Consider the following 24261-nt stretch of genomic DNA (forward strand, 5'->3'; position numbering starts at 1 on the left):
ACATCACTAAGTGTAAGTAACTTGAGACTGAGGCATTTTAAAAACAAATTAGTTTATCAGCAAATACATTATTATTAAATGATTTAATTACGTTCATCTCAAAGGTCATACCTTAACACGTTCAGATCTTCATTTATCACCAATTCCACCAACAGAATAAATGTAGATATACCAAGCTTTTAAGAATTAATATTGTTAGTCTGACTTATGATTTAAATAAGAGGATTATATCCTGTTCTAATTACTAAAGATGCAGGGAAATTCAAATTCCATCTGAGGTGGAGGAAATTTTACTATTCACTTTCATGGGGACAGACTTTAACCCTGGAGTATGATCTATGACAAACCCTATTACCTGCTGTACTGGTTTGGGCTGGGATAGAGTTAAATTTCTTCAGACTAAAAGAAGAAGGAATAATAACAATGATAATAGTGAAGAAGATTAACAGATTATCCCAGCCCAAACCAGTACCCCTGCGTAAAACCTTACTGAAGTTGCTGAACTCTGCAGCACAATTGGTCTTTTCATTTTCTACAGCAGCTCTGTAGGAAGGCTTCTGAAGCTTGCTACAGGTACACATGTGGTCCGATGGCAGGCACTGGAATGCAGCGCATACCTGGAAATGTTGCTGCCCACGTTAGCATCCCACACAGCATAAAAATAGTTCCACGGAACTGACAGCACAAAGACACAATACACGGTGGTTTGGATGGTAAATATTTACAGAGTGTCAAGTTGAGTTGCAGCTGCATAACTGCTGCTGTGTAAAAACATAGTTGACTCAGAGTCCTGAAGCCATGAAGTTCATTTACTTTAGGTATAAAAAGGATGTTCATTCCTAAACAGGTAAGCAGCATACACCTGAGAAGATGTACTTTTTTTTCCTTCCTGAAAGTAAACGTTTCATACATTGTTCAGAAAACAAACCTGTTTTCTTAAAAGTCACCACAAGGCAATTTTTCCCTTTCATCAGCTTAGTCACGGCATGCAGACACGTAGGCATGTTTGAAATGCAAGCAAGCAGTAAGCAATGTTTTTCAAACGGGTCCTTGTGATCTACTGTGGCATTAATAGGAACATTTTAATACCTACAAGTCTACAGGACATCATACGAGATTATATTCCTGCCAAAATATGTAAACATGATTTATTTATCCATCCCTCTTTCTGTCAAATATTAAGTTTGCACAATCATTTACATTCCTTAAGCTTCTTATGACCAACTAATGATGAATAAGTGTATATAGCTACATATAAAAAGGAGAAAGGGCAGATATGCATACACACACACACATGACGAATGAAGTATTGCAAATACACATTTTGTAAAGTACTTTGCTTTCCTACCACATTTCAGTTTACCCATATGTTTATAGCTTTCCACTACTAGCATTCTTCTTCCCATCATCATTTTTGAGCTAAGACCTCTGATTTCATTGGAAGTTTGATGATCTTGTCTTTTGATTAAACTTCCCAGAATCTTGCTTTTTTATTATTTTTTTTTAAAGCTAACTTAGATTCTGATATAAAAAGAAGTTTCCAGAACTCAAAGCAGAGAAAGAAATTTTTAATTATGAAAAGCCACTGCAGAAAATAAAACGCATAATGATTTTTAGCCAGTCCTACTAGCTGGAGATCTGACAAACTTTTAATTGCCCTTCTGTATTTATTCTTAACTACACTTAAAAAAAAAATAATCTACTTTTATTGCCTCAAATCAGAAGTTTTTTTTTTTTTTTAAAAAAGAAAGAATAAATTCTTCCGCTTTTTTTTACCAGGGGACAGAAAATGACACATACTGTTTCTTTTCTAAAAGGTGCAAAGGAATCTAGCAACAATTTTAGCAGAAGGCATAACATTTAAAATATATATTAGAAAGACATCATGATGCAGTAATATAACACCACTTACCTGGCAATGAAAAAATATATGGACAGAATCAAATTGAAAGGGAAATAGGCATATTAATAAGTCTGCACAACCTATTCTTTTTAGGGAATGTTGCTCAGGGCTCTACTTCTTCCAACGCACATGTTTTAAGCCACTGTGTAATTGAGTACCTTGCCGTCAAAGACTGCTTCCTAGTGTTATACATCAGACTTCTCAGCTACATGGTAGCAAAATCTGCCTTGAAGTACAAGCAAGCTCTACACACTAATCATAACCCTGTCCCTTTGAAGTGGTAACTTTTTCTATATCTTACCCTTTAAAGTGCAACTTTTTAAAGAAACCAATTGTGACTTCATTTTGTAAACCCCCACGGACTCTCCTTCATGTCTCTGTAGCAAACTTCTTGCAGCTTCTCCCTCAAGTTCTTATTCAAAGCAATACCTTGATTTCTTTTCAGTCAAGGAAGAGGCTTTTAAGTTTCTCCTACACAGAACAAGATTCAAAGAAAGAAAAACAGCTCACGCTATGGGGCAGTGGCAACTTGATGTGATCGTCCCCAAGAAATAGTTTAAAATTTAGACCTTAAAATTTGATTCATTTCTCCCTCAGATTCAGACATGCTTTTTTATACCTCACTGGCCAATCTCACCGGTAATGCCAAAAGATTTTAAAAAGATATGATATGGAATGAGCATACAATTAAATAGCTGAAATGTAAGTGACATGCAAATTCTTCATTAAAGACTTAATTAAGTAGGAACATCATTTTGTAGCCAGGTCCTGTTTGCTATCAACTTTCTGTTACTCCTGCATCCTGTTGTCACATCTCTTGTAGAGCCCTGTGGACAAAAAGCACCACCCTTCTCACATAGGCAACTTTTGCAATCATGCCTTTAAAAAGTACCTCGATCTTCAGAATACACTTTTTGCTGATTGCTTTGAATGGCTGCAGAGCTGCAAAGCTTCTTCACTGTTATTTCTCCATACGCTGACCACCTCACACTTACCTTCTGATGCAGACATGAGAAAACCCCATTCCCAACAGCTTGCCTGCAGGGAAAGTGAAGCATGATGATCCTCTAAACGTTTCCCCTCCTATTTCAACAGGCTGACCGAAAGCTTCCTCCCCTGCCATGAGCCCTACAGGGTTACAAAAACCATGGGAGGCAGAGGCTGAGCCCCCGCTGAGTGAGAGTGGGAAGGAAACGTTGTGGAGCAAGAGCTGGAAGCTTCAGCTTCAGTGTTGCCCTACAAGCAAGAGCTTAATAAATACTTCAGCGACCTGATCCTTCCTCCACACAAAAGCCAAATACAAGTTGTACTTGGCAATGTTGGGATTAAATTAAACTGAAATACCTCCCACCCAATTTTGGTCTCTGGGCCACCATTCTCTTAAGGACTATCGGGTTGGGCATTTCTCTGTTAGCATGGGGCAGGTGCTGAACTAACATGCTCATCGTCCCTGACATCTGGCCCTGAGCTCTAGATTAGCCTGAAGCCCCATTAGTAAGTTCTGAGCCCTCTTCATGATGGCAAAAGCTGTTCCCTTGCCGCTTCCAGCTCTCAGGGCCTGGCTCCCTGAAGAAGCCACGAGGTGCTGCAGTCAGGCCTCGCGCGGCCTGGTGCGACCTCTGCACAGTGACTGCCCTAAATCAATCACAAGACACGTCACCAGCAAAGAGATCAAACCTCCATATTGCTTGTTACTGTACATTTCCTTTTATCTGTTAAAAAGAAGATGATGCTCATTTCCCTTCAGCCTTGTCTCCCAGTTCCTACAGAGTTTATAAAACCCTGCTGTGATTTTCTTTTGTTGTTGCTGCTGTTGCATTTGTCTCCACCTTCCCCCCACCAAAAAACCTCTGGGAAGCCAGCCATCAGCCTCTTCCAGGGCTGGCTTTTTATAACTGCTCTACTTCCTTTTATATTTGCTTCTGTGTGCGTGCCTGCGTGCGCGCCACCTGTATCTTCATTAATACTTACTGTCTGTTGAGGAGGAAAGTGCTTCTCAATTTACTGGCATATTTACCTCATGTGCTTTGCTGCACTTGGAGTCATAAAACAGCGTCTTTCTCCATCCAAACAATGCAAACTTCATCTGACACCAAATTTCCCCTGCCACCCCTCTACGTCTTCCATTACTCGCTCCGTGCACAAAACAATTTGCAACTGCACAGATGCGTAACACGGTGATCTTTGAATGTACTTCTTGGCTCCCTCGCCCACCTTCCTCTCCCTCCTCTGCCCTGCATCTTGGCTGTCACAACCCCGTAAGAACCGATGCTCTCCCTGCTCTTTCCTCCCCAACTGCAGCCGGCTCTGACAGCTGCGAGGACGCATGGAGAAGGGGAGAGGCAGGGAGCACGGGCAACCTCTGAGCCGCCCCTCCAACTGCAGGGAAGCACAGTCCCTTCCCCTGAGAGGTGGCAGCACAGGGAAAACACACATTAGTTCCAAGCTGCAACTCTTCCCCTAACATCGCCCAAGGCATTGAAGCTAAACACTTCCACTAAATACAGGCACAAGCCTGCAGGCACAGTCTTGCTCTGTTTATGTGCTTTATGAAGCTCTTTTTTTCCTACTGCAATCTTGGCTGCTTTGATAATTTTCTCAGATGGTTTTATTTAAACTGATCTTTCCCCTCTTGCCACACTAATCGCATTTAGCTCTTGATCTCCCCCCTGCAGTGACTCCCCATGTGGCTGGAGCCAGGAACACCGCTTCTTCCCCTTTCACAGGTTCAGGTCACCACGATCCACATACCTGGGGGGTTCTCTGTGGACACTGTCTGTTTGCCTTCTCTGCTACTTCCCTCACACTTTACTCACACACCTGTCACTGGTCTGATTTCCTCACTGCTTCCACACTTCATGATTCCTTCTCCTGAATGCGCTCATGAACCAAGTCAGTACCTGTCTTTCGAGCAAAACCTTGAAAGATGAGATGCGCTTCCTTTCACAGAGACGCTAGAGGTATTCCAGGGAAGGTGGGGAGAGTCACAAGTAGTGCCTCCTGCTTAACAGGGAATTCAACTACAGGAGTTTCCTTCTCAACTCACACTACATGAAATCAATCCAGCTCCTGAGTCATCTGTGGATGAGGTCACCAGGGTTTGCTGCATCATCTAGAAAGGACAAAATGTGATTCCAGAAATTCTAAACAGGTTTTTATAGACAAATGGATGGTATCCTTTAGTTCTGGAGTGAGAGAAATTAGGAGTTCACTTCATCCTCTCCTTCTTCTCCTGCCTCCCCTGAATATGTGAAATTGCACGCGCACACATATACGTGCTATCAGAGCTCATTCCACATGAAATCTGCCTTTATTGCTTCTCCAAGTGAACTGCAGGACCAGATGCTGAGTGGGATAAGGTGAGGAAATACTGTAACTCAGAGCTTGTCCACCCAACAAGCCAAAGGGAAAACAGAATTTGAAATCCCTTTAAACCCCAGAATGAGACAAAGAAGAAAACCTATGGATGAAAACAGCACCACGAGTTACCACTTAGATCCCAAATAGTCAGCTGTTCCTGGCTCCCATTCTCCCTTCCTGGGAGAATGAAACTTCAAGACATTCTATTTAAATAGACAAAATACATCTTTAATATGACAGCAACGTATCATATATGAACAAGTTCAGCTGATATTCTGTTAACTGAATTTCAGCATAAAATCACACATCATATTTAGCAAGTGGCATCTGAAAGATTAAGATAACATTCAAACATTTTCAAAGTATTGCATAATAGCAACAAATCAAGGTTTGCAAGAAATTATATGTCTTATTTATCCAGAGATTTTACTAATATAAGCTTTCCAATGACAACTCTTACTTTAATACATGTCTTCTGCATAACCACATGCAGGCAACAACCATATGAAAATTGTCTAATCATTACATGCTTTAGGATGACCTGCCAGCACCCCGAGAGAAATGTGGCCACATCTTCTACTGACAAAGCAACCAGACACCTAATTTTCATTTCACAAATCAGAACAAATTTATTGCACTTGTTTGGAGTGAGTGAGAATACCCATGGATTATCATAACCTGTTCCATGCCTCCTGTTGGTTACACTTAGCTGGTAAATGCTAACGCTTATTTAATTTAAGTACTCACCCAGGAAGCAAAAATAAGACACCAGCTTATTCTGTAGTTGACTAACAAGCAAAACTGGGCAAAACATATTGTAAAGGAGCCAGCTAACTAGATTAATTATGCTCACTTTTTATGAAGGCACACTGAGTGCTTCTTTGCACTTTGAGTAGCTTCTTTTATCCTGCATGTGAACACAAGAAAAACACATATACACATGAAACACATAAATAAAGCAAATACCAGGAATGAAAATGCACAGCTTTGAGACCAGAACAAGCGGCTAGAGGACCAAAAATGTCAGTGGGGTGAAAATCTAACGCTCTTTCTGAGTACACCATCAGTTATGTCACTGGGCTACATTTGATCTCTGTGCATTCTTAAGAAAAAAAGGCAGTGTAGTGATGTAAGACACTATCAGCCATTAAGATACCTGTCTGAGTGCGTATTACACTTACTAAGGCTAGCACAGTTAAAATGTTTTAAACTCATTCTACCTGGAAGCACTGGGTAGAGGAAAGAAACAAAACCCTGTACTAGCATATGAAAAAGCAGGAAAATTGTACCTGCCAGAAACATATCCAATTTGTATCTTCACTGAACTCAGCACATACAAAATGTCTCCCTCCTTCTTCAGCATCAACTCAGATGATCTAATTAAAGTCACTTGACCAAAGTTAATTAGGGAGAAAGAAAGACGTGTGAGTGAAGGGGGGTACCCAGGTGTACCCTTTCATTCCTTGATTTGTACAGGGAAGGGAAAGGAAGCAAAATCCAACATTAACCCGGAATCTAGCAAACCCCACACCCAACCAGGTCTCTGTTATGAAAAGGCATGGTAATAGTTTGTGTCCTTACAAATGTGAGACACCTAGGCGCATTTTTCAAGGCATTATTCTGAGGGTTACGATTTCACCCCCCAAACCCAATAATCCAGAAACCCCCTGGGACTGGCTAGGCCATGAGCTGGCAGGTGAGACGCCATCCTGTGAACTGGTCCCCCATGGCACAAGGAACACAGATGCCAGCAAGCCCCATGCAGAGAGGAAGTTCAAGAAAAATCCTGACACTACTATTTTAGAAGTAGTGGCAAAGATGATTTCAGAAGTTATTTGCCTAACAGCACTCTTTCAGGGTTTGTTTTCTTGAAAACCTTAAACCGTATGCTGAAATAGAATGGACAAATTACCCATTTCTTAATCTTGTTTGGCAGTAAGGAGCAACAAAAGAAAACTCAGATCCCACAAGGGCTAGGTCTTTACACAGGCCATTCTGCCTTATTTTTGAGACCTACTCATGATGTTTTGGAAGCTCCTTAATGCTGAGGAATACACTTCATTTACACCTAGCAAGAAAGGCTAGTGCAGGCCCTGGTGGCCAGCCTTCCTGGCAGGCACCTATCAATACCCTCTGGCAAGAAATAAGAGATGTGTGGAACAAGAGAGGAGATGCAGCATTGCCTACGATGTAGGAAATGCACTCTCTAGGGACAGGGAGCAAATAACTGTTGGGGCAATGGTTTTAACTCTTCATTAAGACAAACACACACAAATAAAAGCAGCAACAACAAAACACACTCACACAAAATCTACCCTGTGTGGAGCACATACCTGTTCTTCCCTGACTGCCCTCAGAACCGAATACAAAGGCACTGAATACAGTTTTGCATTTGTCATCTTCTGAGAGTCTGCCTTAAGATAATTTGCTTCATACCAGATGAAACACATGTATTTCCAAATACGTCTTTTGATGCTTTTGTTTATTTTTCAACTTTCCATCTAGAAGATCAGAAGTCCAGAAGGCACCATGCCATATCAAATGCAGCAACATCAGTGTTACTTTTCAAACAAGTACACACTTGAAGCCCTTGAATCAATTCTCCATTGATTGCATACAAAAGGAAGCTGCTTTATTATAATACCATGTTGAAGAGTCTTCACTTTTCTCTAAGTAGATACATACTTTCCTAATTGAGATCTTAAAAACTTCTTTTCTAAAACTCTTTTTTTTTGAAAAAAGAAAAATGACACCTACAGCATACCTAAGGTGAGTCCAACTCCACCCCCATGCCAGTCTGCAGCCCCTTATTGAGGTGCTGTCCTGGGTTGCAGGTAGTCATGCAGAGATACTGCACAGAAAAGCAGCGACGCAAGTGTGAAATATGATCTGCAAGATTTTTATTTCGAAGTTAAGGGAAATGGTTGAATGATGCACCAGAAGAGAGATTAATCTTGGGCATTCTATACTCTTCTCCTTTCTGGGAGTAGCAGTAAAGCAAGGAAACATTTTTTTTTGAAAGGAATGACAAGATGAAATATTCCTTCAGACACCACATTGCTCATTTCTCTTTTTATCAAACAGCAGGATGTATTTGGTTTAGCTGGGACTAAACCTGTTTATCAGTCACAAAAATGAGAGGTAGATTGCAGAACCCCCATGCATAATAAAATAATTTGACTTACAATGCACCCCCAACACCCACCACAGGGGTTTAATGTGTCAGGAACCCCACCTTCAGCAGATAGATGTAGCTCAGAGAAAATTAACAGATGGTAATGAAATTATCACCTATGAGAACTGCAGAAGTTCTAAGGCACCTCATTATTTTGAAGCCTATCAGATATCTTCTTATGTTTAAAATAAAAACCAAAAGGAAATAGACTTTAGTAGCAGATGCCCCCCCCCCCCATTTTTTAATTAAAAGTACAAATGCATTCCTGAAGAAACCTGTGGTTATAGATCTCTGTCTACTCAGAAAACAGTGTAATGAGAGTCAGTGGCAGGAATAATAGCCAGACAGACGCAAATGAAAGATGGGGGACACATTTTATCATTATAAAATAGGTGATTAGCCAGGGGAATCATTTCAAGACTTAAAATCAAATTGCGTGGTCATTAAAAACACAGGTAAAACAGAAAATATAGGCTCAATGGAGAAATCAATGAGTGCAAAATTTCATCTGCATAAGAAGTCATAGAATCATAAAGGTTGGAAAAGACCTCCAAGATCATCTGGTCCAACCATCACCCTACCACCAATATCACTAAACCATGTCCCTAAGCACCATGTCCGACCTTTCCTTGAACACCCCCAGGGACAGTGAGGCCACCACCTTCTGGGCAACCCGTTCGGATGCCTGATTGCTCTTTCTGAGAAGAAATGTCTCCTCATTTCCAACCTAAACCTCCCCTGGTGCAACTTGAGGCCATTCCCTCTAGTCCTGTCGCTGGTTATCTGCGAGAAGAATCTGACCCCCAGCTCCCCACACCTTCCACCTGAACAGTGGGGGGTTTCTCCTGCTCCCCAACCCAGACTTCCAAGTCTGGCGGCTGAGTACCCCTAGGATAAGTGGTCTGACTAGTAAAGACAGCCATAAAGAAGGTATTAAGAACCTCAGCTGCCTTCTTATTTTCAGTAGTCACGTTCCCCCCTGCATCCAGTAAAGGACAGAGATTCTCCTTGGCCCTTCTCCTGCCATTAATAAACATTAAAAACATTTTTTGTTATCCTCAGCTATAGTGTCCAGAAGTCAAATCAGAAGACCAAATTAATTTACACACTTTACCTGGTGATCCCTGATGGTTTAGACAAAAAAACATCTTAGCATGGATTTGTAGGCAACAGGCTACTGTTTTCTTGCTTCAGATCTAATGTGACTTAAAATTTAACACCTACACATCTGATAAACTCACAGAATTAGTAGGTGGCTGTAAGGGAAGCATGAAGAAAAATAGCAAAGAGAAGGAAGAATGTTTATTTCCAAATTAGAATATGGACCGGTGAAAAGGGTGATAAAGCAGATGGAAGAAAAAATCAAGTTACACTATGCTGCTGACAAGAAGCTTTATGCTGCTGAAAAAAGGCTCGATTAGTCTTTGTTAAATAAACAGAGAGGGAACAGAGAGAGAGAGAAAATATATGGTTGAACAGGAAGAAATTCCTAGTTCCATGAGTTTTCACACAGCAAAAATATTTATATATCATAAAAGTTTCAGTTCCAATTCATCCTCCTTCTAGGCACACAGTTACAACAGAATGGCTGCAAATATAAACACCTTACCCAAAGATTATAAGATTTTCTCATGACATTATCTGGGACTCTATTTTAGAGGCTGCAGTGAATAATTTTAATATTGCTTGCACCCACAATTGATAAAGCTTGTCCATGACTCTCAATAGTCTGATTGGTTTGAAGGACAGAATAACCCTTGCCCACGTCCTTCTGATGTCACCCGAAAATAATACTCCAAACACATTCACACCAAACCTTTTTTTTTTTTTCTTCCAGATCTGCCATGCAAAACCAAACATTTACAAATTATTTTCTGCCTGGAAATCAGACAAACCCACTTGATTAAATTCTACTTTGATTAAAGCAATCCAATGCTTTATGATGCAGTGATTGGAAGCTTATTTTGAATTTGGTTAAATAGCATGATTAGGCCCTTAACATCAATACATGAACACTACCCATTATACATGAGCTGCTGAATTTCATGTTATTTCTTCTCTTTTAAATCCATCTTGTATTCTAAGCACAATAATATTTTCATGAAAGATGGTAGTGAAGTCACTAATGCATCTGGATAAAAAGCATAAGTTTACTCTAATTTGCACAAATGACTTTTTTCAACTCATTGGAAAGTTTTCATTTTGTTCCTGCATTAGCTATTCCTTCATGCTGTAAAAATACAATAATATACAAAAAATGAAAATAGACCTTATGCTTCAGTCTGCATCTATTCTGCCTTTTTTTTTTTCATTACATTTGAACAGATCAATGTAATGATGCAAGAAAATAAACCAGGAGTTGTGTTAATCAAGAGGCAGTGCAATGTTCTTTGGCTGAATATCAAACATTTTTAGATTTATTTTTATCAAAATCATTCTTTATTCCAACATGTACCTCATTACCCCTCTTACTCAAATGTACCATGCTGTATTTTTCCCATATTGAATATGTTCCAAGAGATCAGTCAAAAACAAATGTGTCAAGCTAAATACTATCATTCCATGCTAAATATTTTAAATAAAAAGTTGTTTTTTTTTTTTAAAGTAGAAATATGGCACAGAAAGCCCTCACAAAGGAGCATTATCATGCACAGGAAGTGTGTCTATCATACACTGCTGCTGCAGGGAAGGGAGCCTGATAGGAGCCTGACCAAGAAGGGCTGAGGCCGGTGCAAGTGAAGGGGCTGGTCTTCCTACTGACCAAGAGCAGCACAGACAAACCTACCTCACTTTCTTCCCATCTTTACCTCTGACATCAAAACAACAACTAAAAACAAACAAATAAACAAACAAAAACCTTAGAGCATCTGGCATTTCAGAATTTGAAATGCTGGCACATTTAGCACTTAATGAAATATGGGTACTTACTGCTAGGCATTAATCCCCAGTATATTTCACAATAACGGGAATGAAGAATAGCTTGTTCCTTAGCCAGTTCAAAGCAACAGAGAAAAGAGAAACCAGGAAGATCTTGCACAGCATACACAACTTTTTCTCTTACTCCGGTTTCAAGACTACATTGCAATAGGAAAGGAATGATTGTGTGAAAACAGAAGAAATAAAATATTTTTTTGGCTTCCATCCACCATATTAAAAAAGCACATTAAAATCTAGTTCTTACAAATGCTTATTTACAATATTACATATAAGTTCAAATTGCCGTGCGGAGGAAAGCAGTTGAGATAATGGAATTGCAGTGGGACAAAGTAAGAATACCTCCCTGAAACAAACTGACCTGTACAGAACAAATGCATATGTCTCTTTATCCATGGCAAAACAAACACACAATCCAGACAAACTTATTCATGCTTCAAACTTCTCCATGATATAGGCACTGCTATTTTCACAGTGAAATGTAAAAACAGGCTGTAAAGTGTATAATAGCCACGTTGATTGTGTTGCCTACATTTTGTCAAGTACTTCGTCATGACAAAACTATTTCAAGAAGTTCAGGGCTTTCAAAAACCTACAAGTAAAAGAGTATGGATGGAAATATTTTTCCTTGGGAAACCCTACTTTGTGCTTGTTTGCTACTTTCTTGTATCTGCAAGATCTAATTTGGGGGGGAGGAGAGGAGAACAGCTTTATTTTTTTCCTGGATCCAATATTAATTCTAGCAAAGGCAACAAATTCCTAATTTCTAGGGTTATGAAAGTTTCATTAACATATGTTGTAGATGATCTCCAGGTGCATCACCACTGAGTAATGCAATTATGCCAAATTAATGCAGTGTGTCATGATAGATTCTCTTTCCTTATTAATTAAATGCTAGGAAAAAACCCCACTAATAATACAGAGAAATATTAGCTTCTTTCTTCAAAATCTAATTTGAAACTATAATTTTCCTTAAAATGCAGGACCCGGACTACATTGGCAATATTATACAGTTTTTTATAAGACAGAAACTAAAGAAAGAATAACACGTAAAGCATACCTCTGCATTGCAAAACATCACTTTTAAAAACAAATAAATCAGTAATTGTTGAAATTTTATAATGAAAAGCCAACAGTCTTGGCTGTTTAATAAGACTTTGGGTAGTTCAGCATGTAGTTAACTACCTTTTTTAAATTTTAGTTAGTTGGTTTTAAATAAAGATGAAAAAAGCATTGGATTTTATTTATTTATTTATTTATTTTTCAGTATACATTCCAATGTTCTTCTATTAATATGCTAGCTTTGAATATAAATTCTTTGGATTACAACTGGTTATTCCATTGTGAAGATATTTTACAGTACTGAAAAACCTGATTACCATTTTTAGTTTTTCATGTTATATGTATGTATATATGTATTTAGTTATTTTTACTTAGTTGGGAGCTGTTTAAGAAAACATAAGCGGACAGCTCATTCATTGCATTTTTCTAAATTCTTGTTGTTTAATGCATAACAGTTTTTACTGGAGAGAACACAGGCCTTTGAGCCTCACCCCTGTGCCTGGGAAGATCATGGAGAAGATCCTTCTGGAAGCAATGTCAAGGCACATACAGGACAAGGAGGTGATTGGAGGCAGCCAGCAGGGCTTCATCAATGGCAAACCGTGCATGACCAAACTGGTGGCCTTCTGTGATGGAGTGACTGTCTCAGTTGACACAGGAAGACCAACCGATGTCATCTACACGGACCTTTGACAAGGTCCCACATGAAATCCTGATCTCCAAATTGAAGAGACATGGATTTGATGGGTGGACCATTCAGTGGATAAGGAGTTGGCTTGAAGGTTGCACCCAGAGAGTGGTAGTCAATGGCTCTATGTCCAGGTGGATGCTGGTGACAAGTGGTGTCCCTCAGGGGTGAGTCCTGGGACTGGGCCTGTTTAATACCTTTATCAGCAGCAGACAATGGGATCAAGTGCACCCTCAGCAAGTCTGCAGGTGACACCAAGCTGAGTGGTGCGGTTGATACAACAGGAGGAAGGGTTGCCATCCAAAGGGACCTGCACAAGCTTGAGAAATGGGCCCATGTGAACCTAATGAGGTTCAACAAGTTCAAGTGCAAGGTGTTGCACCTAGGTCAGGGCAATCCCAGACAGGAGAACAGACTGGGAGAAGAACTTGGGAGAAGCCCTGCAGAGAAAGACTTTTCAGTCAGAGGGTGGTGAGGCACTGGAACAGGTTGCCCAGTGAAGTTATGAATGTCTCATTCCTGGAAGTGATTAAGGTGAGGCTGGATGGGGCTTTGAGCAGCATGATCTAGTGGATGGTATCCTTATTCATGGCAGGGGGGTTGGAATTAGATTATCTTTAAGGTCCCTTCCAAACCAAACCATTCTATGATTCTATGCATACTTTGCATTTAAAACACAACCATCAGCATGCAGGTATACATTCAGCAAGCTGATTTGGCATCTCGTTATTCAAGAGAATTCTTTACAGCTGTCATTTTTTTAAACTACTGAGAAGCACTTTGGGGAACATCCAAACCAACTGGATTTAGGACAGTAATCTCATGAGGTTTCCTCTACTCTCAATGGACAGAGAAACAGACAGACAAAGAAGTCACCCCAGAGCAAGACAGACCAGGAAGCTGGAACACATTTTTTCCCAGTGGGACTGTTTTCTTCTCTCTACTCATTATAGAGCTGTAGAGACCACACTCCCAGGGTTAAAACTGATCTTTGGAATATTGCTGGGGTTTGTTCTTTTTTTTTTTTTTTCAATTTTCTTTTTCATTTTTTTTTCACATTAACAACCAAAGAACCTCATAGTTCAACTATGAAAGTTAATTCTACATTATACCAAAGCAAACAGGAATCAAAAGCGGTGCTAAGTGAGATTATTCAAAGACAGATGAAGTACTCTTAAACCTTCTTGCTTGGAGAGCTGAATAAAGCAAAGTGTGTTCATGAGAGATGCTCATTAGTGGGATGAACTGAGGCTGTTCAGCTCTCTTGTTTGTGGTCTAAAATCAAGGACAACAGATCTTGGAGGTCTCACCTGAAAATATATTCAGTTTTGACTGAATACAAACTTTTAAGAGGGTTTAAAGGGAGAATGTACCAACATCTGAAATTATTGATGCCTATACAAGAGCAGTAAATATAGCTTTTTCTTCAGTCCAAATAAACTTTTGTCTTGTGAATGTCATAAGAAAAAAATCCTCTATATTAGTTTCTATGAAGCAGCAGAAAATAGGATTACAATGAAAACTAAAGTAACAAAAGAAAACAATATCCTCCAGATATATTTTTATTGTAATAAAGCAATTATGCAAGACTAACATATTATCTAAGATCCTTATCTGGTTAAGAAAAAATATTTGAAATTCAAAGAAGGCTTTGAGTCATTAGGCAGTTTTGAAAGATTCTGTGCATAGAGCTTTCAGCTAAACCAATTAGCGTTTTTCATGGATGATATGAATCCATTTTTAAGCAATTAGCCTGCAAGCATTGTCAACTGCCTATCTGCTGATAGTTACCTGTGTACTCTTCGAAACATATGTTTTTTATTTAGTGGAGACTATACAAACCTCCTTTATCTATGCTCCAGAAAGGTGTCAGCTTGCGAATGAAGGCCTCAACATTTATACTCTGAGCTAACTTGTTTCAAATGAGAAACCCACAGGAGTTGAATGGGAAAACAGATAGAATACTTTTGGAACACTATGGAAGATCTCAAGCATAGACATCGATCCCTACTGAATATTCTCTGCTACCAGCCACTGCCACCATACCACCTCAAGGCATAAGTATTATTCAACGAATGCATATTGTTTTCTTACAGTTTCTTATTTGAAAAAGATGAATAAATTTGCTCCCAAACCATGAAAGACCACGTGCTCACAGACACCACACACTTCACAAGTTTCAGCTAAGCCACTCAGCCAATGCAATTACATCTTCACTTGCAGTGCTTTTGCCAAACTTGGAAAAATAGGCTTCACAAAACTTGATTAGCTCTGGGAATTAACCTGTAACATGGATATATGCCCTATCCATAGAGGTTAACAGGCAAAACTAACCCTGAAGTACTGACTAGGCTGATCACCATAAAGTATAAGTACAGCACTATCACAGAAATAGTTCTGTCTAGAGAAAAAGAAAAATAACCCCCAAAACTTCTTATAGATACAGCATCAGTCTTGTCTGTAAAGGATACCAGAAGAAGGCAGTGAGCAAGCAAACTATATAGATAGCCACAGTCTTGAAAGGCTACAAAATTGCCTTCTTGAGCATCCTCCACTCAAGCAATGTATGATAGAGATGACAAAATTAATTAAAAGAGAGCTGGCAGCAAAGTCAGAGGCTATAAAATCCAGACAGCTTTTTGTATAATCACATAATAATAATAATGAAGGGAGAAATAGCAAATAAATTTGTCTGGCACTAAGATATAATGTGCAAATATTCAGAAGAGCAGTGGATGTTTAAAGCTCATCTACAGAGAGAGATTAACATTTATTTTTTTGATGTGTGCACCGCTTAATTTCTTCTTGGAACTATCCACTTACTTTTAAAATTGGCCAATCTTGTAGCATTCAATACTACCTCCACACAATAAGCAATCAACAAAACTCTTTGTATTTTTATTCTCTTTTTGCAGATAGCTGTCTCTACGAAAAATCCTGTTAAGCAGTACCATAAAATGACATCCATAGTAATACAGCCAGACAAATTCTGTGCCCAGCAGCCAGTTCTTGCAGGCTTTATGCATTTGCCCCCCTGAATATTAAGCTGACATCCTGACATCAATACCTTGCTTCTCATTCTTACACCAGTTGTCAGACAGAAAAGAACAGATATGGTAGCCTTTATCTGATTACTGTCCTTACCAGAAACTTGTACCAGAAGCTTGTATTTACTCATATCACAAATGGCAAAAAAAAAAAAAAAAAAAAAACATTAAAAAAACAACAGAAAGATGTAACATTCCTTGCACACAGTGAACCCAGCTTTCCTCCAGCCCATCGATGAAGAAGCAGGGGCGCACACTGCAGCTATGCAGCTGATTGAAAAACAGTGACCGCTCACAGTGCGCCAGAACACGGTTCCTTGAGCTGTGCTGCACAGCCTTTGTTTTTCTGCTAACTGAAATGAAATCTGAGACTTAATAATCTGTCTCAAACAGGCTAGTCTTATATAGTGACAGGTCAAACTAAAGGCTCATGGGGAAATTTTCCATTGCCAAAAGCCTCACACTATTTTCCAGGAACAGTCAGCTCCTTGACTTCCACTAAAATTTTGTAATAAATTCATTCTTTACACTAGAGTATTTACTTACTGCATTTTAATTTTCTACCTTAGGCAGACCCAGCAAAACGTTCAATGAATACACACCTGCATATCACTGAGGCAACATCTGATTAATAACTTGGAGCCTAAACCTCAAAGAATCCTTGAAAATGTCAAACCTCTGACAACAGCAATGATTTTAATTTCCATTACTGCTAAATCTGTGTTTTTATACTGTTTGTAAAAAGAAAGGGTATGAATATGTGAGAATAAAAATTGCACATTAAAATTTTACTCAATTTCAAGTTGTGGTGTTTTACACATTAATAATACATTTTCATCACATTTTTGGGCACTAGCTATTTTCTCGTAAAGAAATGTAAATAGTGCAAAGACATTCTTTGACGAAAACCCTACTTTTGACATTAATTTCACAATCCCTCATGTTTGTGAAGAAGTAATTACAAATATGGGGACATTTTGCCATTACTTCACAGTAATTCAGTTAATTCATCACACATTGGCTCAATAACCTCCCTAGCTTTCAGCCATCTTTTATTTCCTAGTGACACATCAGCTTTGAAGTTCATTTAGTCTAAAACTAAGTTGTCTTGGGAAACAAAGTGTTCAAGTGATAATCATTTATTTACCCTTTATATACAGTAATTTCACTTTGAGGATCCTAGAATAGCTTAGCAAACTTAAAAAATTCAACCTCATAATATTGTCACTAACACAGTTTATCCATTTCTGCCGTACCGGTGGGAAAACTGCAGTGTGGGGAAATTAAGTGGCAAGATTCATCAAAAGATTCCCATGCCCAGTAGAAGCTGCCTGTCATGTCAACATCCCGCTTCTCCACTTCCAGAACAACAAAAAAAAATTTGCTTTGAACAGAATAAGAGAATGACTGAGGTAAGAAGGCAACTCTGGAGGTCACCTGGTCCAACTCCTTGCTCAAGCAGGGCCACCCAGAGCAGGTTGCATGGGGCCATATCCAAGCAGCTTTTGAAGACCTCCAAGGAGGAGACCCCACAACCTCTCTGGGCAGCCTGTGCCAATGCTCTGCCACCTGCACAGCTCAGAACTGCTTCCTGATGATCAAACAGAATATCCTGCATTCCAGTTTGTGCCCATTGCCTCTTGTCCTGGCACGGGGCACCATTGAAAAGAGCCTGGCTCCATCCTCTCAGCATCCTCCCTTCAGGTATTTATAGACATTGATGAGACCCCCTGAGCCCCTTCTTCTCCAGGCTGAATGGTCCCAGCTCTCTCAGCCTCCCTTCATAGGAGAGGTGCTCCAGTCCCTTCATCATCTTTGCAGCCCTGTGTTGGACTTTCTCCATTATGTCCAGGTCTCTCCTGTACTGAGGAGCCCAGAAATGATCTGAGCTAAAGTAGTGAAGCACACCAAAGCATCTCCAGCTCAGGGCCTTACTTAACAGACCGGCAAAGGCAAGCATTTCTCCAGCTTCTTTCCATTTGTGGCCTGAGCCCACACCCACAAATCCAGCAAAAATTGTGAGAGAAAGGATGATGTGGAGAAATTTTACTGTGAAGCTTTCTAAGTCTACTAGTTGTACTCTTGACACACCATGTGATGAGGAGTACCAAGGGTTGGGTGTGCTGTGGAAAAGCAGAGCTGCTCATGGCTTACTGAAAGCCTGCAGTGGTCTGCAGGTGCTGCTTCCAGCACGGCATCCATCACCCAACATCTGCATAGGTTGGGGTGGAGGACACGGGAAGGTAGGACACCTGTGTGTCTTGAGAGGGAGAATTAGGGACAGAAAGCAAATATTGGGTCACAAAGATGGGGGAGAGAGCAAGAAGAAACCTACATGCCCTACTTCCTTGCAGCCTCCTCACCTCCCTTGCAGCCTCCCCACAGGTGCTGAGGCCTTCCCACATCCCTTCACGGTGTCACTTTGCCACAGCCATGAAATAAAGTTCAACAGGTACCCGAAAGAACAAATTAGTTTTCATTCAAATGAAAAGATGATGGAGTTTCCATCACTAGAAATGTTCAAAACCTGACTGAATAATGTCCCGGGCAACCTGCTCTAGGTGGCCCTGCTTGAGCAGCAGGACTGTAATAGATAACCTCCAGAGATCCCTTCCAACCTCAGCCATTCTGTGACTCTGAAGTTCAGTGCTATGAAATATGAGAAAAAAGTAACAGAGACATAGCTGAATATATTTACACTAGACATATTTAGTACAAAGGTTGTAAAAGACAAGTTTGTGTGTGTGTGCATACACATGAAACCGCTCTATTCCACAGCTGTAATTCAACTCAGAAAGGGAACAGAAAACAAAAGCAGAAAAGGAATTTCTCCCAGGCAAAGGAAGAGGGAAGGTGCATCTCCAGAGAGCCCCTCAGAAGGAAGGAAACCTTGAGCAGGGAAAGCAAAGTTGCAAACCTCTTACCTCCTAAAAATGAGTTATACAGGTTGTGTAACATGCTACTGAGTTGCCCGCTTGGCTCCAACAGCCCAATAAAGCTTCACAGAGGTACCACTCTGTACGGCAGCACTCTGGAGGCAGCACATTGTTAAAGAAGCCCCTTAGTTCAACCGACATTGCAAGGCATCTCAGAGAAGCCCTAAGCAATAAGGAAGTCAGAAGAGTATTATCTAAGTGTGTGAGAGTTTCTAATTTTTTAAACAACATTCTGTATTTTATTAAGCTAACTTCAAACCAAGGAAAGCAGACAGAGTAAAAATGTTCTAAAAGCAAACATGGTGAGAGCAGGGCACATACCTTCTGCACAAATAATGCAGCCAGTTAATAGAAAGCCTTTCAAACCAGGAGTTGATGTACTTCCCAACAAGCTGCAAGAATCAGTTTGAGGGCTGGTATCATCTAGTGTCATGGTACTTCGACATGTACCACCTAGTGAGCCTTCCACAGGCAGAACAGTGAGTAGAGACTTCACAACTTGTAAAAAATTTGTACTCTGCTTTTATAAAAACACGTATATCCTAAACAACAGTGAAGGACTAAGCACCGGAAAGGTACTTTATTGTAATGGCATTTTGAAACAAACTTGTGCTTGTTTTATATCGTGCCCTTTCCATTAGTCACACGCTTCACAGTGTCTCTTAAGTGAATGACTTTAAACTGCCATCAGCAGTGGAAAATGAATGTCTCAAGGGCAAAAACCATCCCCTAGTGCATCCCATTCCTTTCTACCTCTTTCATTTGCAGCCTTTGGCTTCTGGCCCTGTATATGTGTTTCTTTCATAGTCTCTGCCTCAGAAGACTACAAGCCGAACAGCCCTGTATCAGACACAGCTGTAATTGCTGCTTTCCTGCATCATCCCAACTGGCAGAGACTTAACACAATCTCCACAAAGGCAACAGGAGTCAAGATCTACTGTTAATACAACTCTCAGCAGGGAACTGTTGGTAAAGCAACTCCCCTGAGACCCACTGAATAAATTCCCATTGAAGCTAATTTAAATAAAAAGAATAAATAGCCCCACCTATACTTCACTTAAAAGTTTCTGAGGTACCGTATCTGACATGTCAACGTCTCCAACATTATATTGTTACACATCTAGGAAAGCCTAGATATGTAATGTTCATGGGAAGTTAAAATATTTGTTACATGTTTTCAAAAGACAAGAAACCAAAAACTTCCTTTAATTTAACTCTTCATTTTTGGTCTGCTTACTCTTTCTCAGGTTTCAGTGTTCCCCTGGGAAACATTTTCACAGTTGAAAGCATGCTGTGTCATCTGTTATTCCCCATTTCAGAATCTTTGACTCTAGAGCAGGAACACACATTAATCATTCATTACTGTATAAATACATGAAAAATTAATAGCGCAGCTAGAATTCCAAGCCATCCAGTTAATGAGCTGCGACTCAAACGTAGGAGCATCATGTCATTACTACTACATATATATAAAAAAAAAACATTCAGAAAGCTTCATCGAATGAGACCTACTACTACAAATTCAGGACATTAGATGTAAATAAGTATCCAAAAAATTAAATTAGGCATTTACTTTGGAAGAGGGGAAAAACAACCTTTTTTATTTCCTTAATAATGAATTTCTTTCAGAAGATTGAAAATTAAATCTTAGACTTTCAAAGTTTACAATCGAATAAGCAAATGCAATAAAATCCTTGGTAAACTTGTTCCAAGTTTTCATTAAGTTAAAAATACAAACTAGTAACTCTAAGTGTGAAAATGTAGGGCAATTTTCAAGATTTTTGGAAACTCTTCACCAATGTCAATTAAAGCCAGGTTTACTGCTTCAAGAACAACTTAATATGACAAACCCCACCACCACAAGCACTGATAATGAAAAAATAGCAAAAAGGAAGACTCAAATTATGTAATTATTTTGTTCCCATGCTCTGAATTGTAATCTGCCTTCACAATCAGAAATATATGTAATTGCAGTTACACAGAATGAAAGGAGCGATACAACCATGCCTATTTCCAAGACAGCTGCAATCATCGTATTTATCACAGATTGACCAGAACGTCTGTGGCGATGCCACCTTTATCTGACTGACACTTTGAAGCACCTCTACATGCAGACCTCGAAGTAGTTCCTTCTTAGAATCAGCATTTTTGCTGTCATCAGTGGTAGCTGAAAATCTTTTTTTTATTGATGTTAAATCACATGCCTGGTACTGCGCTTCTGACCAGCCATCAAGAAGCAGAGTAATGGAAGAACTGAAAATCAGTAATAAAACCATGGTGAATGGTTGTCTTTGCAAAGGAGAGGGCAGGCAGGTGAGGAGAGTTTGCAGAGGACTTACTGTCATCATGCTACCATGATAAAACCCTCTGCCACAAAGCAATAGTTTCTAAAGAAGACATTAATTAATTTCCAGAAAAAATTAAGATGTAAGATGTAGAGCTGGAATATATAAATAATCAGATGAAATAGTAATTCTCAGTTTTATGATAATTTAAAAATGAATTTCCATATTACTTGGGGAGTAATGAACCATTTGCATCTACATTGTGCAAGAATACAAGATGATTGGAAAAGAGCTCCTCTATGACCGCAAATGCTGTACAATTATGTGTTGTTTCTGTATTTCCTTAAACCAGAATGATAGTCCTAATGTATTCCAAACTCATTTATATTTTCCTCAGAGCAATTCATATAGCTACAAAAAAAAAAAATAAAAAATGTCTGCACAGGCTGCTGGCAGTCTTTTAACTACAAAACATGATGCAAGCTTTTACATACTTCAAAGGAAATTTGTCCACTCAAAAGCCAAAAAAAAACCCTCAGTACTAGTAAAATAAAGACTACAATATGAAGACAGCACCGTAACCTCCTTAACCAGACTGCAAAAACCCCATTCCCTATTTTGCAATTATTCACGTTATCGTAAAGCACATCCCTTTCAGCTAAACTTTCTCAAATCTAATCTCAGGTCAAAGCAATCCAGTTCTGAGAGCACAGGCATATGCAAATGTATGTATTTTACTGCTAACTGCCTGCACGTTTGTCACCCTGCCAAAACAAAGAGCTACTGATTGATCACCTGCAACATACATGAACTGAAGCCTCTGCCCTGCCCTCCCTGCTTTACAAAATCGGTCTCCTCAGGACTCAGATCCTGACACTGCCTGGCTCAGGATTGTATTTGAAAGCTAGTGGGGCAATAACATTACCTGCAAAAAGTCAGAGTGACGGCACATGCTGATTACAGCATAAACAAAGAAACTATCATACAGGCAAAAGTTGTCAGCGAACTGCGGTCACTAAAGCATGGTTAACTTTGAGTCCCAATTGTGCAACTCCCCTGAAATATACTGTGCATTTTCCTTCCACCTCTAACTCCTTCACCATATAACCTCCAGCTCTGCAAGAAAAGACCAGTGTTTCAAGTTTTTAAATTGCCAAATTACACGATGACCCCTAAAATCCAATATAAGCACCATGACTCAAATAGAGCACATGCACTAAATGGGTAAATTGTATACTTCTTTATTTTTCAGAGGTATCCAATTTTTAAATCAAATTAACAGGTAGCACTGATGTAAAAGAATGTTTCCTTCAATGATATGAACCAAAAGGGGTATCATTAGCTATAAAGAATGAAGTGGCTCTTGAAACATAAAGCAGCATGAAAAGTTGATACAAAAAGAGCTGAGGAAGCCTGTCTTAGGCCAGAAACTGAGTAGAAGAATGTACTATTAATCACAATAACAACAGATCCATGATAACTTTATAATAGAAGTCCTAAGAATTACAAGTTTCCAGACAATGGGTGCATCTGGCTTTTGTTTTGTCTAGTCAACACATGCTTTGTTCTGGATGATGATAAATGTAACCAAATTCCTTGCCACTGTCATATCCCTAGACAATGGGAACAATAATGATAAGGGAAACATTAAGCAGAATACTGGCAGGAGTAGGTGAGCACAAATCTAATTGGTATTAACAATGAAGGAAGGCTGAGAATGAAGTGAAAAAGAAGCCCATGACATGGTTAATATGAATGAAGAGATGCACTCGCTGTAGAACCAATGAAAAAAAGCACACAAAATGAACTCTGAATTTACAGCAATTGGTACCAGCTGAGAATCAAATGAACTGCTGCAGCATTCAACATGAAATTATCCCGTATAATAATGACTAATGGTTTTGCTATATATCATACACCGAGGCTAACCATTACATAACAATTTGAAGTCTATGAAAGTAAATCAGTGTCAATATTGAGCCGCCACAGGTCTCAGCATAATTCACTTCCACAAATTCACTCAGTTTAATTAATTCCTAATGTACTTAGCTGTAAAGCTTGTTTGAACTCATTGGTATTAAGCTACTGAATGTTGCAGGACTTTGTATCTTTGCGGGTTGTACTCTGCTATCTACAGACACTGTATTTCCTACAGTAAAAGCTAATAATAATCATTTAAAAAAAAAAAAAAGGAGAAGGGGGAGGGAAGACCAGTTCTTCCTGCATATGCACTGCATACTCGCCAAATGGAGATGCTGGAGATTTCAGGCACCTGATGTCTTGAGTTGAACTACCCTTACTCTTTGGAGAGGCAGAATCAAGGTCTGACCCTGAGGTTCATGTTGACTTTTTAATGGATTAAAATGGATTAAAATTCAGAACCCAAAACTTTGGTGGAAAACTGTATCTAGTACACGGAGGAAAAGGCAACAAAAGACTGTGGAGGTCACTGGTCTTTGCAAATGGTCTGAATTTCAGGTCTTATTCAAGTAAAATTCTCATGCAGTTTATAGTTGGGCCAGTATGATTCTCACAGAAAGAATATTTGTATTCCAATCATAGAGTAATTCAGTTTGCAATGGACGTCCACAGGTTCTAGTTCAGCCTACTGCTCAAAGCTAATCAGACCAGGTTTCTCCTCAGGGCTTTATCCAGTGAATTTTGAATATGTCAAAGGATAGAAACTGCAGAGCCTCTCTAGGCAACCTGCTCCACTCTTTAATTGCCCTCGTGATGAAGCATTTTTTTTCCCTTGTCTGTCTTCCTTTTCCAGTCTGAACCTCCCCTTCTTCAGTTTACGATCATAACCTCTTGTTTACCTCTCCTCCAGACCAAACAAGTCCAGTCCCCCTTATAGATAATGTGTTTACA

The 24261-nt window shown here is 39.4% G+C and overlaps 1 protein-coding gene across 10 annotated transcripts in view; it reads right to left on the reverse strand.

Moving 5' to 3' along the window:
- FRMPD4 (FERM and PDZ domain containing 4) overlaps positions 1–24261 on the reverse strand; it is a 309339-nt gene that overhangs the window by 138582 nt on the left and 146496 nt on the right. For 3 of the 10 annotated variants that reach the window (XM_066982097.1, XM_066982092.1, XM_066982111.1), the window contains exon 1: positions 6553–6641. The exons of 6 other annotated variants lie outside the window; for them this stretch is intronic. In XM_066982097.1, the coding sequence (XP_066838198.1) occupies positions 6553–6626 (74 nt within the window). In that variant the 5' untranslated portion in view covers positions 6627–6641. Of the gene's footprint in view, positions 1–6552; positions 6642–24261 lie in introns of those variants that run through there. One more of the 10 variants, XM_066982109.1, reaches the window with a different exon arrangement.

This window comes from Anser cygnoides, chromosome 1 (genome assembly GCF_040182565.1).
Source record: "Anser cygnoides isolate HZ-2024a breed goose chromosome 1, Taihu_goose_T2T_genome, whole genome shotgun sequence".
Classification (NCBI taxonomy): domain Eukaryota; kingdom Metazoa; phylum Chordata; class Aves; order Anseriformes; family Anatidae; genus Anser; species Anser cygnoides.